At 47.7% G+C, this 19,137-nt stretch overlaps 1 protein-coding gene across 1 annotated transcript in view; it reads right to left on the reverse strand.

Annotated features, from left to right (window-relative positions):
• patj (PATJ crumbs cell polarity complex component) overlaps nucleotides 1-19,137 on the reverse strand; it is a gene marked incomplete at its 3' end in the record, with an annotated part of 112,229 nt that overhangs the window by 77,496 nt on the left and 15,596 nt on the right. Inside the window, exons 4-11 of the mRNA XM_079559055.1 lie at nucleotides 17,683-17,822; nucleotides 17,351-17,618; nucleotides 10,221-10,346; nucleotides 9,842-10,102; nucleotides 9,543-9,645; nucleotides 9,337-9,425; nucleotides 9,125-9,251; nucleotides 689-784 (exon numbers count right to left, since the gene is read on the reverse strand). Of these exons, the coding sequence (XP_079415181.1) occupies nucleotides 689-784; nucleotides 9,125-9,251; nucleotides 9,337-9,425; nucleotides 9,543-9,645; nucleotides 9,842-10,102; nucleotides 10,221-10,346; nucleotides 17,351-17,618; nucleotides 17,683-17,822 (1,210 nt within the window). The remainder of the gene's footprint in view (nucleotides 1-688; nucleotides 785-9,124; nucleotides 9,252-9,336; nucleotides 9,426-9,542; nucleotides 9,646-9,841; nucleotides 10,103-10,220; nucleotides 10,347-17,350; nucleotides 17,619-17,682; nucleotides 17,823-19,137) is intronic.

Genomic DNA, 19,137 nt, shown 5'->3' on the forward strand with positions numbered 1-19,137 from the left:
AGAAAAAAGACAAAAATCCAGCAAAAAAGTGACAAAAATCCATCAAAAAAAAGACAAAAAACCAGCAGAAAAAAGACAAAAATCCAGCAAAAAAGTGACAAAAATCCATCAAAAAAAGTGACAAAAATCCATCAAAAACAGTGACAAAAATCCATCAAAAAAAGTGACAAAAATCCATCAAAAAATGACAAAAATCCATCAAAAAATGACAAAAATCCATTAAAAAAGTGACAAAAATCCATCAAAAAATGACAAAAATCAAAAAATTAGAAAAAAAAATGTGAATTTTTTTTTTTTTTTTTAAAATACAAAATATATTTAAAAAGATATGTATAAGCGATTTTTTGCGATTATGCTAATTTTGTAATCGTTTACTGTTGTAATCAAAATCGTAATCGAATTTCGATTAATTGCACAGCCCTAGCCTGACCTCAGCCTCAGAAGAATGAGACCTGACCAGAGCAGGTTCAGGTTCAGGTTCAGGGTCTATAATCGTGATATTCTCCGTCTCCTTCTCGTGTTTTATGGACCTTCAGAGTCTGAAATAAAGACTGTTTTGTAGCAGATGTTGCTCTGAGGTTGTGGGCGGGGTTTTGTGAGATGTCATTTATATTTTCTAAATTGCTTAAGGGATGGACCTGACGTTTCCTGAGTGCTCTTCAGATGAAGCGCTCTGGTCCAGACTGACCTCCTGTGGTTCTCCTCTGCTCTGGCCTGTACCCTGCAGACCTGCTCCTCAGCTCCATGGACCTCCTCAGAGACACTCGAGACTCTCCTCGCTCCACTGTCCCACACAAACACAGTCAGACACAGGCACAGACACAAAAAAAACATTTCATCAGAGTGAAACGTCCACATAAATATGAAGCTAAACGTGTTTTCATGAAACAATGTTCAGAGTCAGGTTTAAAAATGAAAAATCTCCCAAATGTGTTTGAGTGGAGCCTGTAAAGGGTCTGTAGGAGCGACTGAAGTGCAGATGTTGTTGACCTCTTAACTCCCACCTGAACATTTTCTCCAGTTTGGCTTTACCCAAATCTAAAAGCTTCTTAAAAATAAGCGCCAAATTAGAGATGAAAATGAGATGTAAACAAGGATGAAAAAGAAACAAAAAAGTTGCAAAAATGCCATAAAAAAAAAACAGGAAAACTAAAAAAAAAGCTAAAAAAAAAGGTCTAAAAAGCAGAAAAAACTGGTTAAAAAAGCAGAAAAAATTGTTAAAAAAGCAGAAAAAAAATTGTTAAAAAAGCAAAAAAAAAAGGTCTAAAAAGCAGAAAAAAAACTGGTTAAAAAAGCTAAAAATAAATGGTTTAAAAAGCAGAAAAAACTGGTTAAAAAAGCAAAAAAAATTGTTAAAAAAGCAAAAAAAAAGGTCTAAAAAGCAGAAAAAAACTGGTTAAAAAAGCTAAAAATAAATGGTTTAAAAAGCAGAAAAAACTGGTTAAAAAAGCAAAAAAAATTGTTAAAAAAGCAAAAAAAAAGGTCTAAAAAGCAGAAAAAAACTGGTTAAAAAAGCAAAGGAAATGGTCTAAAAAGCAGAAAAAAACTGGTTAAAAAAGCTAAAAATAAATGGTTTAAAAAGCAGAAAAAACTGGTTAAAAAAGCAAAAAAAATGGTTAAAAAAGCAAAAAAAAAGGTCTAAAAAGCAGAAAAAAATGGTTAAAAAAGCAAAGAAAAACTGGTAAAAAAAAGCTGGTCCAGAAAAAAGAAAAAAATGTTTAAAAAAGCAGAAAAAAAAACTGGTAAAAAAAGCAAAAAAAAACTGGTACAAAAAAAGCTGGTTGAGAAAAAAGAAAAAAAGAAAAAACTGGTCAAAAAAGCAACTAAAAAAAACCCAACAAAAAAGCTGCAAAAATGTGAAATAAACAGAGCAAAAAGTCTGGCTTACAATAAGGCAAAGAGGCCTTTAGACTGTGAACTCTCCAGTCTAGAAGCTTTCGGATTTGGGGAAAGCTGAACATGGAGAAAATGTGCTCGGTTAAGGTGGGAGTTAAGAGGTTAAAGAGTGGGGAGTGGGGGGTGGGCGATATATTGGCCGATACGATTTTACAATATCGGCCAATACCGGTCGAGAAACCAAAAGTGATAAGAACTTCCTGTTTTTTGAGCTCATTCACTGCTTTAAATCAGGCGTCTCAGACACGCGGCCCGGGGGCCAAGTGCGGCCCGCGAGGTCACTTCTAGCGGCCCTCACTAATGCCGCTGCAGATGTGAGAATGACATCATCAGACGGGGGAGGGAGAGGCGGGGCTTCTGCAGACGACTGAACGTATTTCAACAAAGGAACTAAAAGCAGCGACTGAGAAGGAGGAGCTTCTGGAACAGCTGAGACGGTCAGAACGTGAGGAGAAACTTCAGATGTTCAGCTAAACATGTGCTGGAAAAGTTACAGCAGCAGACCACGGACCACTGACCACTGACCACTGACCACGGACCACTGACCACTGACCACTGACCACGGACCACGGACCACGGACCACGGACCACCGACCACCGACCACCGACCACCGACCACCGACCACCGACCACCGACCACCGACCACGGACCACGGACCACCGACCACCGACCACCGACCACCGACCACCGACCACCGACCACGGACCACGGACCACGGACCACGGACCACCGACCACCGACCACGGACCACGGACCACCGACCACCGACCACCGACCACCGACCACCGACCACCGACCACGGACCACGGACCACGGACCACGGACCACGGACCACCGACCACGGACCACTGACCACTGACCACGGACCACGGACCACCGACCACCGACCACCGACCACGGACCACGGACCACGGACCACGGACCACGGACCACCGACCACGGACCACGGACCACTGACCACTGACCACCGACCACGGACCACGGACCACCGACCACGGACCACGGACCACGGACCACGGACCACGGACCACTGACCACGGACCACGGACCACGGACCACTGACCACTGACCACCGACCACGGACCACCGACCACGGACCACGGACCACGGACCACGGACCACTGACCACTGACCACGGACCACGGACCACGGACCACCGACCACCGACCACCGACCACGGACCACCGACCACCGACCACGGACCACGGACCACGGACCACGGACCACTGACCACTGACCACGGACCACGGACCACAGACCACAGACCACCGACCACGGACCACCGACCACCGACCACCGACCACCGACCACGGACCACTGATCACTGACCACTGACCACCGACCACGGACCATTGCAAAGAAACACATTGTATTAGTGTTTAAAAGAGTCACAACAGTAAAGTGAGGAGCCTTTTCTCTCAGAGCCACATTATCAGGTCAGAAATGTAATCTTTATTAAGGACACATGTGCGCCCACAGGACACAGAGTTAAATTAAAAATAGAGAATATGGAAATGTGTAAAAATACTGCAAACAACAGCGTACCGCACGATATACGTCACCTTTCCTCATACATATTCATTAAGCAGCAGCGGTTGCTCGGGGGGTCGAACTCGCGCCTGTCACTCATGCCAGACGAATGTAAACAGTTTACGGACGAGAGTCGACTGAGCTAAACCTTCTGACTCTGTCTGAGAACGACGTCCCCGGGGCCAGAGTCACTGGTGCAGAAGTAGAAGAACAAACACATGTTCAGTTAAAGAGAGGCTCGAGTGCAGAGGCTGAAACAGACCTGATCCAGAGGTTTGTTATCGACACAACAAAAAACATCCGCGTCGCCTCTGAAAGTGACATTTTGCAGTTTCAACAAGCTGTATTTGACCCCCCCACGTCCTGTCTGTCATATATATTATGTCCTCTGGTTGTCTTACGTCTGACAGCTGTTGGGGGTTATTTATATCATTATTATTATTATTTTGTTTTTTTTGTTTAGCGATCGCTAATGCTACTCGGTCACAGCCAACACTTCACTTTTAATTAATATCAATTCTCTCAGTTATTTTACCCCTAAGGCTGTTTCCTTACTGAGAAAAAGTAAATGTGTTGGATCTACCTGTCGGCATGAACAGGCTTGTAAGAAAAAGGCTGAACATGTCTTCCATGTTTAAATAAGAGTGTTTGAAGAGAGTCGGCCTGTGTAGAACTGTAGTAGAGCTGTAGTAGAACTGTAGTAGAACTGTAGTAGAGCTGTAGTAGAACTGTAGTAGAACTGTAGTAGAGCTGTAGTAGAGCTGTAGTAGAACTGGTCTTTTGGACGCCTCATCGTTCACATTTATCCCTCTGAACGAGAAGAAAACCTCCTTCATATGTGGCCGGTCAGAGTGTCTGGAGTGGTTCTGCAGTTCCACAGCAGCAGTGTTTACTCGGCACGTTCTGATCTGAGCCAGAACCGGCAGAAAACCAGCAGTTCTAGCACGAGTCGTAACCGAGCACTTCTATGTCGACCTCCTTCCGGTTTACGCTGCTGACGTCTCGCGGCCTCGCGGTCTGAAAACAGCACTCGTGCTATTGCAACACTGACAGTAAAACATATCATCTCCTTCAGTTCTCTAACTGTCGGTCAGAGAAAGGCCTGAGGTCAAAGATGAGGTGAATCTGAGCTGATCTCAGACTCACCAGAGTCTGGAACATGTTACACATTCACTGATGTGTTATTTATATGACACATAACACAGAACAAAACAGGTTTGTAGCTGAAGCTCATCATCAGCTCCAGGCTCTGGTTAGGCCTCAGCTTCTACACTACATTAAAAACACATTTACACTTTGCATTTCTTTCTACACTGCGTTCCAAATTATTATGCAAATTGGATTTTTGTGTCAAAAAGGTAAAAAAAATAATAATAATAATGAAACTCATGGATGGTATCGTGTCTTGGGGCTCTATGAATCACTGACATAAATCTCAGAGACCTGGGATGATTAGTTTTCAGGTTAAGCCCAGTTAAGGGAAAAACTACTGAAAAAGGGTGATCCACTTTATTATGCAGATCATCATTTTTAAGCAATATGGGGAAAGAAAAAGGATCTCTCTGCTGATGAAAAGCGTGAAATAGTTGAATGCCTGGGTCTAGGTATGAAAAACTTCGATATTTCATGAAAAATTAAGTGTAATCATCGTACTGATAAGAGATTTGTGGATGATTCAGAGCCCACTCCATTTTGTGCAGATAATGGCACAATATGGACGGTTTCTGCCAAAAAAAACACATCAGATTAAGAGAACAGATGCCACAAAGCAGCATACAGGTATTTGAAGCTGCTGGTGCCTCTGGAGTCCCCCAAACATCAAGGTGTAGGACCCTCCAGAGGCTGCAGTTGTGCATAAACCTTCTATCCGGCCTCCCCTGAACTGTTCATTGAAGCTGATGAACAGAAACGGCCGCAGTGGCTCAGAAATACATGAGGACTCATTTTCAAACAGTCTTGTTCACTGATGAGGCCGTGTAGCCCTGGATGGTCAGATCAATGGAGTAGTGAATGGAGGTGAACGGCCACAATGTCCCAACAAGGCTGTGACGTCAGTAAGGATGCGGCGGAGTCATGTTTTGGGACAGAATCATGAGAAGAGAGCTGGTCGGCCCCTTTAGGCCCTTTTAGGCTCCCTGAAGGTGTGAAAATGACCTTTGAAAAATATGTGGAGTTTCTGACTGACCCCTGTCTTCTATGCTACAAAAAGAAGAGCCGTGCTTTCCCAAACAAAATCCTCTTCATGCATGACAACGCACCATGTCCTGCTGTAAAGAAAACCTCTGCATCACTGGCTGCTATGGGCATAAAAGGAGAGAAACTCATGATGTGGACCCCCTCCTCCCCTGACCTCAGCCCTGTTGAGAACCTTTGGAGCCTCAAGAAAAAAACTTCTATGAGGGTGGGAGGCAGTTTTCATCCAAACAGCAGCTCTGGGAGGTTATTCTGACATCCTGCAAACAAATCCAAGCAGAAACTGTCCAAAAACTTACAATTTTAATGGATTTAAGAATTTTGAAGCTGCTATCACACAAGGGCTCCTATGGTAAAATATAACTTGACCTGTTAATATTTTTTTGATTGAAATAGCTTTTGATTTCAGTAAATATGACCTCCTAATGCTACAAATACAACAAATGACCATTTTCAGTTAATTACAAGCTTTAAAATGTATTGAAACGAAGAGTTGCATAATAATTTGGAACAGTGGATTTTGAGGTTTTTACTATATTTATTTTTGAAAAAAATACTGTTTTCACTAGGAAATTTTTTCCACCACATTTAAATGATCCTCTACCAGTTAAAGACTTAAAAATTATGCTGACTCTCATTTGAGTTGACAATTTAGAAAATCTTACAAAAATGTCATTTGCATAATAATTTGGAACGCAGTGTAAACAGACAGAAACTGGACCTGACTCCAGAAAGATCATTCACTGATGCCCTGAACCAAAATGAGATTAATTACAAAAACACTAATTGTCTAAGTCTGTCATTTCACATGTAGAAGCTCAGCAAATGTTTGGAAACATCTGGAGCTTAAACAGTTCATGCACCGTCTATTTAAGGTCTATTATAGCAAACAATAAAAGCAGCTAAATGATAATTGCCCCCCCCCCCCCTCCAGATGAGCTCGAGACCTGCTTTACAATGAGGGAGGGGGAAACCTCACGGCGACAATCAGTCACAAGCTTGTTCTTATTTTATGTATTTTATGTCCTAGATTTTTACATATCATTTCGGAACCATAAGAACTTTAAACCAGCTCCTACTAAAGTACTAAACCTGAATATGCAGCGCCCCCTGCTGCTCACACAGGATCATAGACCAGCTCGTGCTGCTCGGTCCCTGATCCGCAGTGGTTCAGAGTTCGGTCGGACTCTAAACGCTGCAGGAGCTCTCGCTGAAGACACTTTAAACCATCCGTCTCTTCTGTTCCATCAGCCGCTCTTAACAAACCCATTCCAACTTTAAAACTCCGCGCCGGCCGTAAAGGTCCACAACTTTGGCCATTATTGCGGCGCTTTCTGCTGGGCGCTCTCCCTCCGCTCGCCGGGTTTCAGATTAAAATGACAAATCTGTTTACGGCCCCGGAGTCTGCGCTCTCAGATTAATACAAACCCGGGGCCATTCCTCCTGCGTGTGGTCAGTGTCCGAGCCGCGCTGAACCACGGAGAAGAAGAACGGCCTTATCTGAGCCGCGGCAAACCACCAACTTTAGATTGGCTTTAAGCGCCCGCACTTTTGATGAATACGACGGCGGCGCACGTGTTCCAGAGCGCCAGATGCCCCGCCATGCTTACGCAGCCTGCAGCGGAAAAAGACGGGGAAACATCGGGGTATCGTTTGTTTTTTTCCTGATACCACTACTTAACGATGCCTGTTTTTCAGTACCGGTGCCTTAAAGGGGGGGTTTATGCAAAATGGACTTTTTCAAGCTTTCCATCATGTTATTCTGTCATTCCCTCATTAAAAACATGGCTGAAGTGTTGCCTTGGCACATTCACGTATTTCTGAGTAATCTGTACAAACTCTGATGGCGGCCATTTTAGGGATAGGTTTGCCTGAGTCCTCCTAGGAACGCCCCCACCTCCTGGAGACGCCTCCGAGCTTTGGTCACCAGCCGAGTAACCAACCACTGCTCCTCAGCAGAACCCCCTCCCCACTGATGCCACAGACAGCGTGTGGAGGGGGCGTGTCTAAAGGCTCAGAGGTTCTTAAAGAGACAGAGGCCTATTTCAAGACATTCACTACAGCCATTTTGAGAGAGACATTTTATACAAGGCAGTTATTCTAATTTACTGCATTTACAGACCAACAGAAGGTTTGTCATCATTGTAGTGTGATATAGACTGGTGCTATGGGACTGACAAAAGCAGAAAAAACTACCCCTCGACCTCCAAACCCTGACCCCAGCACATTTTCTACAGTTACACAAATCAAAAAGCTTCTTCAAAAAACGTATTGAAAAAGTGTGAAAATGGCGACAAAACGTGAAGAAAACGAGGATGAAAATGCTACAAAAACACCACAAAAAAGTGTCAAAAATGTGACGAAAAAAAAGGTGAAAAGGGCCCGACTGATAGGTCTGGGTATCGTCTGTTTTTTCCTGATACCACTACTTTAGCGATACCTGCTTTTCAGAACCGGTGCCTTAACGGTACTTTTTTTGATACCTGTGTTATTTTAATTGAGTTAAAATAAAGTGTATAAAAAGTATTGTAAAAAGTATTTATTGTCTGCATTTGACCCATCCTCAATGCCAGCGTGGGCCGGCGCTCGGGGACCCATTTTTAACCTGGTTACTGTTAGTCCTGGTTTAGTCCTGGTTTAGTCCTGGCTCAGCCCGCGGCTCTGCCATCTCTGATAACGACTGAGGTGTTAGTAAGTTACAGCTTTGCTTCGCTTTAAGAAAACATCTGCATTTGTGCTGAAGCTGCTCATGAGTTCAGGCTTTTCTAGACTCACTCATTTATTGTAGTCTGGGGAGAAAAAGCACAGAAAAACAAAACGTTTTTCAACACCGCCCCCTACCAGAGCTTTTTGGTCGGGACCGAGTACGTGCTGTTTAACGGAGGCCAGCCCTACCGACCGATATGGACTGTTGGGGTCCGATACCGATATGAAGGGGGTTGGCCTGGCCCATAGCCGATATACTGGCTAATATTTGAGGTCATTTACTTTGATGTTTGTTTCTTTATCTTACAAATAGCCCAGAGTAAATAATTTAGTATTATATTAAAGGTTTAAATCATAGATATAGACCTCAGAAAATGAGGTGGATGAACCTGGATTTTGATTGGGCGATGCCGATATGCACCACTGACATTTTTAAAAATGTCTCGTCTATAATGCTGTGCATGAAGCCTCTAAATGTGTCAGTGCTGGACTGTGACAGCAGGAGGCGCTGTGTATTTATGTTTAGTACGTTCTTCAGAGGGAGCTCTTGTTTGAAAGACAAAAGTCAGTAGATTCCAAAACAAAAAAGGGTAAGTCTCAAACTGAGCCCTTTCCAGTGCAGAAAACAGGAAGTCTCCATCACATTCAGTTCTGGAGAAATCGGCCGATAAAAGGCAGATATCGGCAATCGAAAAAAGGATCCGTGACCATCAGGTTTTCTAGGTCTTAGCTTTCAAATGAGCCGTTACTCTGTAAGCGTTCAGGATGAGGCCAGAGGGTGCGTGTCTCCCTTCTCACCTTTATCCAGGGACCTCTCCAGCGCCCTCTTCTTGCGGACCACGGTCAGCACCACGGTCTGCCCCGTCTGCTTCATCACCTCCAGGACCTCGGGGTTGGTGCGACCCTGGAGACTCACGCCGTCCAGCTGCAAACCACAAACACATCTGTCAGCCATGACGAGCCGCGGCGGCGAAGAAGTGCGGCGGCGAAGTGCGACGGCGAGCACTCACGGCGAGGACGCGGTCGTGCACGCGGATGTTTCCGTTCTGATCCGCCGCGCTGCCCGGGACCACGCTCTTCACGAAGACTCCCACGGCGTCTGCGGGTGAGAGAGGGAGAGACGGGGTGAGAGAGGGAGAGACGGGGGAGACACGGGGTCAGAGAGGGAGAGACGGGGTCAGTGTTGGACCTGACGAGGGTGGGCAGGGGTCCGTACCTTGGCTGGTCAGGGGGTTGTAGCCGATGATGGAGATGCCCAGACTCTGGCCCGGCTTCTTGGTCAGAGACACTTCGTGGATCTCGTATCCCTCCAGATTCGGCTGAAACAGGAACAGGTGGAGAGTCACGAACCGTCACAGTTTTCCTTTTCCCACAGCGGCACATACTCAAACAGGAAGTGGAGTAAACCAATCATCAGACGTATGACCGTTTTGGGGCGGGGTTTTGGCGGTTTACGACCCTGTGATGTCATGAGGGACGCGGCGTCAGGAGTTAATGGCTGATAATGATACTGACCGTTTTACTGGCCCGTCTCTGCGACACGGGGGCGGAGTCTGGCAGAGGGGGCGGGGCCAGAGCGGACACGGGGGCGGAGTCTGGCGGAGGGGGCGGGGCTGACCCTCTCTGGCCTCTGTTGTCTCTGTAGTCTCTGGCGATGGTCATGTGGACGCGGCTCCCACAGGCCTGCAGAGTCTGGACCACCTGCTCGCTGCCCATGTCCACCGTGGACACGCCCCCGATGGACAGGATGTGGTCGCCCGTCCTCAGACGCCCGTCCTGATGGGAGGAGAGACGGGACGGTCATTTTAGTCTAGCCCTTATGGCCCTGAGTGATCTTCAGCAGAAGTTTAACACAGATATTTATATTACACATGTTCCTGGGTGAAAGTCTTACTCTGTGGGCCGCGCTGTTGGGCAGCAGAGTCCGGACCACGATCCCGGACTTCCCTCCAACGATCCCGAATCCAAGACCTGAGCCGTCATTCTCCAACTCGATCTGCTCCACGTGGCCCCAGGCGTCCTGCAGAGAGACCGGGTTAAACCGGGTCTGGATCACGCAACGGTCATGCAAAGTGTAAGACTTTTAGTGACTTAGTAAAACCTAAAACCACGAAGACCTCGGGCTGGAAACCGTCTCAATGTAGAGAGACGGTTTACAAACCCCTACAGAAACACACCAATGAAAGAGGGGCCGTGTCTGTATCGAGGTCAGGTTTAAGCCTAGTCCGGGTCCAGTGTGGACCTCTGACCCGGGCTGTGGGGCCGTGTCTGTATCGAGGTCAGGTTTAAGCCTAGTCCAGGTCCAGTGAGGACCTCTGACCCGGGCTGTGGGGCCGTGTCTGTATCGAGGTCAGGTTTAAGCCTAGTCCAGGTCCAGTGAGGACCTCTGACCCGGGCTGTGGGGCCGTGTCTGTATCGAGGTCAGGTTTAAGACTAGTCCAGGTCCAGTGTGGACCTCTGACCCGGGCTGTGGGGCCGTGTCTGTATCGAGGTCAGGTTTAAGCCTAGTCCGGGTCCAGTGTGGACCTCTGACCCGGGCTGTGGGGCCGTGTCTGTATCGAGGTCAGGTTTAAGCCTAGTCCAGGTCCAGTGTGGACCTCTGACCCGGGCTGTGGGGCCGTGTCTGTATCGAGGTCAGGTTTAAGCCTAGTCCAGGTCCAGTGTTGACCTCTGACCCGGGCTGTGGGGCCGTGTCTGTATCGAGGTCAGGTTTAAGCCTAGTCCAGGTCCAGTGTGGACCTCTGACCGGGCTGTGGGGCCGTGTCTGTATCGAGGTCAGGTTTAAGCCTAGTCCAGGTCCAGTGTGGACCTCTGACCCGGGCTGTGGGGCCGTGTCTGTATCGAGGTCAGGTTTAAGACTAGTCCAGGTCCAGTGTGGACCTCTGACCCGGGCTGTGGGGCCGTGTCTGTATCGAGGTCAGGTTTAAGCCTAGTCCGGGTCCAGTGTGGACCTCTGACCCGGGCTGTGGGGCCGTGTCTGTATCGAGGTCAGGTTTAAGCCTAGTCCAGGTCCAGTGTGGACCTCTGACCCGGGCTGTGGGGCCGTGTCTGTATCGAGGTCAGGTTTAAGCCTAGTCCAGGTCCAGTGTTGACCTCTGACCCGGGCTGTGGGGCCGTGTCTGTATCGAGGTCAGGTTTAAGCCTAGTCCAGGTCCAGTGTGGACCTCTGACCGGGCTGTGGGGCCGTGTCTGTATCGAGGTCAGGTTTAAGCCTAGTCCAGGTCCAGTGTGGACCTCTGACCCGGGCTGTGGGGCCGTGTCTGTATCGAGGTCAGGTTTAAGACTAGTCCAGGTCCAGTGTGGACCTCTGACCCGGGCTGTGGGGCCGTGTCTGTATCGAGGTCAGGTTTAACGCAGCGCTGCACAATACGGCCTCCAACAAAGGAACTATTCAGGACGGGACGGTCGTAAACACGGAGGAGCAGAGACACCAGGGACTGAAGCCACAGAAGCTTCACTCATGAGAGAACATTGGAAAATGTTTATTCAATATTTGTGGGACTTTCTCGATAATGATGATGAGCCGTATTTTTGCAAACCGTTAAAAATATGCAAAAACATCAACACTTACATCCCTGTGTCTCGAAAACATCACTGTCCTGAACAGACTTCAAAGGGCAGAAAAAACACTTCCCACATTTTTCCTTATTTCCCCATTTTTTTCAAAAAAAGAAACTCTTCGCAGACAGGCCTGAAGCCACATGTGTCAAACACCAGGTCCTCGAGCCCAGTCCTTTGTGGAGTTTTAAAGAAATAACCAGAATGCTCACTCCAGCTACTAGGGGGCAGCTTAAATTAGCAAAAGGAAAGAATTCCACATGAGTCCAGCAGAGGGCACTGACCTAAAAACAGATCAGGATATAAACAGCATATTATTGCCATGTGGTAAATGGTGAGTCTTACTACCATTGAGTGTGGAGTGAATGAATAATGACGTCATGCAGCTCTTTGAGAAACGTGTGACACAGGCTGATAAAGCACAATAAGTGTAACTGTTATTCATGAGGCCACAGTGCTTTACAATCTGTGGCCCGCGGCCCCCCGTGGGGCCTGACCCTCGACCCAAACGAGTTCGATACTCCTGCTTTAAAGGGGGGGTGTTATGCAAAATGGACTTTTTCAAGCTTTACATCATGTTATTCTGTCACTCCCTAATTAAAAACATGCCTGAAGTGTTGCCTTGTCACATTCACGTATTTCTGAGTAATCTGTAAAAACTCTGATGGCGGCCATTTTAGGGATAGGTTTGCCTGAGTCCTCCTAGGAACGCCCCCACCTCCTGGAGACGCCTCCGAGCTTTCGTCACCAGCCGAGTAACCAACCACTGCTCCTCAGCAGAACCCCCTCCCCACTGATGCCACAGACAGCGTGTGGAGGGGGCGTGTCGGAAAGGCTCAGAGGTTCTTAAAGAGACAGAGGCCTATTTCAAGACATTCACTACAGCCATTTTGAGAGAGACATTTTGTACAAGGCAGTTATTCTCATTTACTGCATTTACAGACCAGCAGAAGGTTCGTCATCATTGTAGTGTGATATAGACTGGTGCTATGGGACTGACAAAAGCAGAATACCCCCTCTTTAACCAGTGCTTAGGAGGTGCAAAGACTCAATAAGAATCCATTTGGATTGGCCACCAGGGGGAGGTATTACAGCGATGTCAGCTCCATGAGGACCAAAGAGAAGAGCTTTCCTCACACATTAAGTTTCTGTCAAACCCTCTTGATGGAGACGTGACTTTAGATTTAGATTTAGAGCACATTAAGTTTTAAATGAGTAAGTGCTGAATTCGCTATCGTACAACCGAACAATGAAATGTGTTGAGGTTTAAGTCCAGTCTTTGTCCATGTTCTCCTCGTTTGTCCTGTTTCCTGCAGCGCCTCCTCTGTGCTGCAGGGGGGGCTCTTGTGCTTTTTGTGACTAAACTGATAATATGTTAATGATGGAGAAACCACAGATAAAAGCACATGTCCCGCCTCCCCATCCTGTACATAAGGGCCGGGTAAACCTGTTTTTCTGAGTCATGAAGAGTTCCAGGGCGACTCCGCTGACTGGAGTTCAGAGTCGTTCCTCCTCAGCTTTAGGGAATCGCTTTGTCTCATATTTTTACCACAAACTGCAGGTTTCCAGATGGAGACGAGGAGCGACACTAAACTTTTACAGCCGACTGTTTAAAAAGGACTGAGACAAACTAAACGCCGCACAGACCCGTCCCAAAGGAACCCCTGAAACTGACGACTGGACAGAAGTCTTCACTCCAGTCACCAATTAAAAAGTCTCATCAGAGAACTGAGGCGGAAACACTCAAATATCTGCTCATGCGCACACACGTAATGATCTGCTGTTTGGTAACATAAAGTAGTAAGTTTACGCTGTTTTGTATTATTCAGTGTATTTCTTTAACCCTCAGAGCCCAAAGGTATTTTAGTTTCACCTGGAAGGGTTTGTCACACTTTCATGCCATTAAAACATCTCCTTTTAAATGTCCTATATCAGGCAAAAGCGACTTTGGAGTTTTTAGCCATGTTGTTGCTATTTCCTGATCAAAAACACCCTGAGGTTTTTGTTCTAACAATCCACCTGGATCAGCTGCTGCGCCCTCTGCTGGTGAACCACTGACCTGTGACACTCTGAGGTCTTTTACAGGAAGAGCCTGACGTCTGTGATGGAAAGCCTTAGGCCTGAGTTTAATTTACAAAACAGCTTTTTCATTACTTCTGTCATAAGAAATAAAAAATAAATAAAATAAAAAGTGCCTGAGGCGTCCGCGCTGCCCCTGCAGAGAAAACAAACACATCCCTGAACAGACGTCCTGTTTGTGCTGAAAGCTGTGAAGAAGGAGCTCTTTCTAACCTACTCTGAAGAAAAGGCGCGTTTGGCTACGAGGACTTAATTCAACCTTCCTAAAGAAGAGGCCACTCAAAAAAAGTCAAAACACGTGTTAGCGTGTGTGTTAGTGTGTGTGTGTTAGCATGTGTGTTAGCGGGTGTGTGTTAGCGGGTGTGTTAGCGGGTGTGTTAGCGTGTGTGTTAGTGTGTGTGTTAGTGTGTGTGTTAGCGTGTGTGTTAGTGTGTGTGTTAGCATGTAGTGTGTGTGTTAACATGTGTGTGTTAGCATGTGTGTTAGTGTGTGTGTGTTTGCATGTGTGTTAGTGTGTGTGTTAGCGGGTGTGTTAGCGTGTGTGTTAGTGTGTGTGTTAGCGTGTGTGTTAGTGTGTGTGTTAGCATGTAGTGTGTGTGTTAGCATGTGTGTGTTAGCATGTGTGTTAGTGTGTGTGTTAGCGTGTGTGTTAGGGTGTGTGTTAGCGGGTGTGTTAGCGTGTGTGTTAGTGTGTGTGTTAGTGTGTGTGTTAGCGTGTGTGTTAGCATGTAGTGTGTGTGTTAGCATGTGTGTTAGTGTGTGTGTTAGCATGTGTGTTAGCGGGTGTGTTAGCGTGTGTGTTAGCATGTGTGTTAACGGGTGTGTTAGCGGGTGTGGTAGCATGTGCGTTAGCGGGTGTATTAGCGTGTGCGTTAGCGGGTGTGTTAGCGTGTGTGTTAGCGTGTGTGTTAGCATGTGTGTTAGCGTGTGTGTTAGCATGTGTGTTAGCATGTGTGTTAGCATGTGTGTTAGCATGTGTGTTAGCGGGTGTGTTAGCGGGTGTGTTAGCGGGTGTGCTAGTGGGTGTGTTAGCAGGTGTGTTAGTGGGTGTGGTAGCATGTGCGTTAGCGTGTGTGTTAGCGTGTGTGCTAGTGGGTGTGTTAGCAGGTGTGTTAGCGGGTGTGTTAGCGTGTGTGTTAGCGGAAGTGTTAGCATGTGTGTTAGCGTGTGTGTTAGCGGGTGTGTTAGTGGGTGTGTTAGTGGGTGTGGTAGCATGTGCGTTAGCGTGTGCGCTAGCGGGTGCGCTAGCGGGTGTGCTAGCGGGTGTGTTAGCGGGTGTGTTAGCGGGTGTGTTAGCGGATGTGTTAGCATGTGTGTTAGCGTGTGTGTTAGCGGGTGTGTTAGCGGGTGTGTTAGCGGGTGTGTTAGCGGGTGTGTTAGCGTGTGTGTTAGCGTGTGTGTTAGCGTGTGTGTTAGCGTGTGTGCTAGCGGGTGTGCTAGCGTGTGTGCTAGCGGGTGTGCTAGCGGGTGTGTTAGCGGGTGTGTTAGCGGGTGTGTTAGCGGGTGTGTTAGCGTGTGTGTTAGCGGGTGTGTTAGCGGGTGTGTTAGCGGGTGTGTTAGCGGGTGTGTTAGCGGGTGTGTTAGCGGGTGTGTTAGCGTGTGCGTTAGCGTGTGCGTTAGCGTGTGCGTTAGCGTGTGCGTTAGCGTGTGTGTTAGCGTGTGTGTTAGCGTGTGTGTTAGCGTGTGTGCTAGCGGGTGTGCTAGCGGGTGTGTTAGCGGGTGTGTTAGCGGGTGTGTTAGCGGGTGTGTTAGCGTGTGTGTTAGCGGGTGTGTTAGCGGGTGTGTTAGCGGGTGTGTTAGCGTGTGTGTTAGCGTGTGTGTTAGCGTGTGTGTTAGCGTGTGTGTTAGCGTGTGTGCTAGCGGGTGTGCTAGCGGGTGTGTTAGCGGGTGTGTTAGCGGGTGTGTTAGCGGGTGTGTTAGCGTGTGTGTTAGCGGGTGTGTTAGCGGGTGTGTTAGCGGGTGTGTTAGCGGGTGTGTTAGCGGGTGTGTTAGCGTGTGCGTTAGCGTGTGTGTTAGCGTGTGTGTTAGCGTGTGTGCTAGTGGGTGTGTTAGCATGTGCGTTAGCGTGTGCGTTAGCGTGTGCGTTAGCGTGTGCGCTAGCGGGTGTGTTAGCGGGTGTGTTAGCGGGTGTGCTAGCGGGTGTGTTAGCGGGTGTGTTAGCGGGTGTGTTAGCGGGTGTGTTAGCGGGTGTGTTAGCGGGTGTGTTAGCGGGTGTGCTAGCGGGTGTGCTAGCGGGTGTGCTAGCGGTTGTGTTAGCGGGTGTGTTAGCGGGTGTGCTAGCGGGTGTGCTAGCGGGTGTGTTAGCGGGTGTGTTAGCGTGTGTTAGCGTGTGTGTTAGCGTGTGTGTTAGCGTGTGTGCTAGCGTGTGTGCTAGCGGGTGTGTTAGCGTGTGTGCTAACGGGTGTGTTAGCGGGTGTGCTAACGGGTGTGTTAGCGGGTGTGTTAGCGTGTGTGCTAGCGGGTATGTTAGCGGGTGTGTTAGCGGGTGTGTTAGCGGGTGTGTTAGCGGGTGTGTTAGCGGGTGTGCTAGCGGGTGTGCTAGCGGGTGTGCTAGCGGGTGTGCTAGCGGGTGTGCTAGCGGGTGTGTTAGCGGGTGTGTTAGCGTGTGTGTTAGCGTGTGTGTTAGCGCGTGTGTTAGCGGGTGTGTTAGCGGGTGTGTTAGCGGGTGTGTTAGCTTGTGTGTTAGCTTGTGTGTTAGCGTGTGTGTTAGCGTGTGTGTTAGCGGGTGTGTTAGCGGGTGTGTTAGCGGGTGTGTTAGCGTGTGTGTTAGCATGTATGTTAGCGGGTGTGTTAGCGGGTGTGTTAGCGCGTGTGTTAGCATGTGTGTTAGCATGAGTTTTAGCGCGTGTGTTAGCATGTGTGTTAGCGCGTGTGTTAGCGCGTGTGCTAGCGCGTGTGTTAGCGCGTGTGCTAGCGCGTGGGTTAGCGTGTGTGTTAGCGCGTGTGCTAGCTTGTGTGTTAGCCATTTATGAAGCTGTGTTGCAGATGTCAACTTATAACTGCACCGTGAAGTAACTTCACTTTTTGCTGTGGTATTTATTTTTCTACTACTGCGAAAGTTGCATCGGCTGAATCAACTCGGCGAGAGGGGGCGGAGTTAACTGAATCCAAGCTTCTTGTCTTCCGGGTTAGAAAAATCTCCTCAGAAAATACTTACATTTATCACAAAAAAAGAGTACTCAATAGTGGTAAAGGTACAATATATCATATAAATGCCTATACTTTACTTTGGAAAGGCTAAAATAGCGGAAACAGATCCTTAAATGTACTCTTTTTTCAGGACAACCTGGACTTTCTTAATAAACACGTTTTAGTTGTTTTTAAGGATCTAAAAAAAAGTTATAAAGAAATACCAAAGAAACATTTAGGCACTTAGTCCAGTCTCACCGTGTCGATGTGAGGAGGCTGCAGCGCCGCGTTCAGGGGCCTCTCTGATGTTGTGTTCAGGGCCCTCTCTGACGATGCGTTCAGGGCCCTCTCTGACGATGCATTCAGGGCCCTCTCTGACGATGCGTTCAGGGCCCTCTCTCTGGCGATCACCAGCTCCACAGTGTCTCCTCTCTGCAGCAGGGACAGCGCCTCCTGCTGGCTGACTCCCGGCTCCAGCGCACGGCCGTTTATCACCAAGATCTGGTCCCTCTCCTGGAGACCCACACTAGCACAGAAAGGTCTCTAACTTCATGTCCTGTTCACTGCTCACATGCTTTAAGGTGTGCTACCTGTGGGCCACGCCTCCCGCCTGCACGTGTTTGACGAACACGCCCTGCGAGCTGCTGCCGCCGGGGTTCAGTCCCACCACGCTGAAGCCCAGACCTCCAGCAGGGGGCCGGGAGAGACGCACCCGCTCTGTGCTGCGGCCCTGGGACAAACACAGCGTTAAAACATCAGTATGTCTTCATAACGACCATGAAGACATACTTTTACAAACATCAGAGATATGCATGTGCTGCAAACGCCCACATTTACATCGCCGTCTCGCTCAAAAAGAAACCTATCCTGAACAGACGACAAAGGGTCAGAAAAAAAATACTTTTACATTTTTACCCCAATTCAATTTCTGCTCAATTTATTTTCCACTTTATTCACACTTTTTACCAACTTTTCCCCCATAATGTGCCATTTTCCCCTCATTTTTTCCAATATTTTTCTCAAATTGTTTCCACTTTATTCCCCAATAAAGCCGTAACAACATAAAGCAGAAGATTCTCACACACTGAGTCCAGATCGACACATTTGTGGTTTATTGCAGACGTTTTATCAACAATGAGGCCGATCGCACATGCTAACCGGGCTAACCTAGAGTAGCCAATGTCCACCGGCATCGCCCTTTTATCAGGCGTGTGGGCTTAAAGCAGTAGTGAGTAACTCTTCCCCCAGAGGCCATTAGCGCAACTGCAGGTGTCGTAGCAAGTTACGATTTTTTAACTTATTAATTGTCTTGGAGAGTAAATACGACGCTGACAGGAAGGGTGAAGGGAGAGAGGGTTACTGTGCATCCAATTATACAATGGACTTTTTTTTTTTTCACTCAAACTTTGCTGTAAATACTGTTTAAAGTGACATTAGCCCGCAGTTAGCTTTGCCCGTTAGCACGTTAGCTTCTTCTTCGTGATTTCATTAGTGTGTATTGCTTTCTCCGGACCGGGGGCAGTCTAGTTGCAAACATGGTTTTCTGGCCAGAGACACCGGGGGAGATGAAAGACCCTCCAATCATCCCACTAACACTTGTATTACCCCCACAGGGACTACGGGAAGGATTTATTAAGGTAAACACGTTACTTAGTACTGCTTTAAAGGGGGGTATTTTGCAAAATTTACTTCTTCAAGCTTTCCATCATGTTATTATGTCATTCCCTCATTAAAAACATGCCTGAAGTGTTGCCTTGGCACATTCACGTATTTTTGAGTAATCTGTAAAAACTCTGATGGCGGCCATTTTAGGGATAGGTTTGCCTGAGGCCTCCTAGGAACGCCCCCACCTCCTGGAGACGCCTCCGAGCTTTGGTCACCAGCCGAGTAACCAACCACTGCTCCTCAGCAGAACCCCCTCCCCACTGATGCCACAGACAGCGTGTGGAGGGGGCGTGTCTAAAGACTCAGAGGTTCTTAAAGAGACAGAGGCCGATTTCAAGACATTCACTACAGCCATTTTGAGAGAGACATTTTATACAAGG

Source organism: Gobius niger (genome assembly GCF_951799975.1).
Source record: "Gobius niger genome assembly, chromosome: 6".
Lineage (NCBI taxonomy): Eukaryota > Metazoa > Chordata > Actinopteri > Gobiiformes > Gobiidae > Gobius > Gobius niger.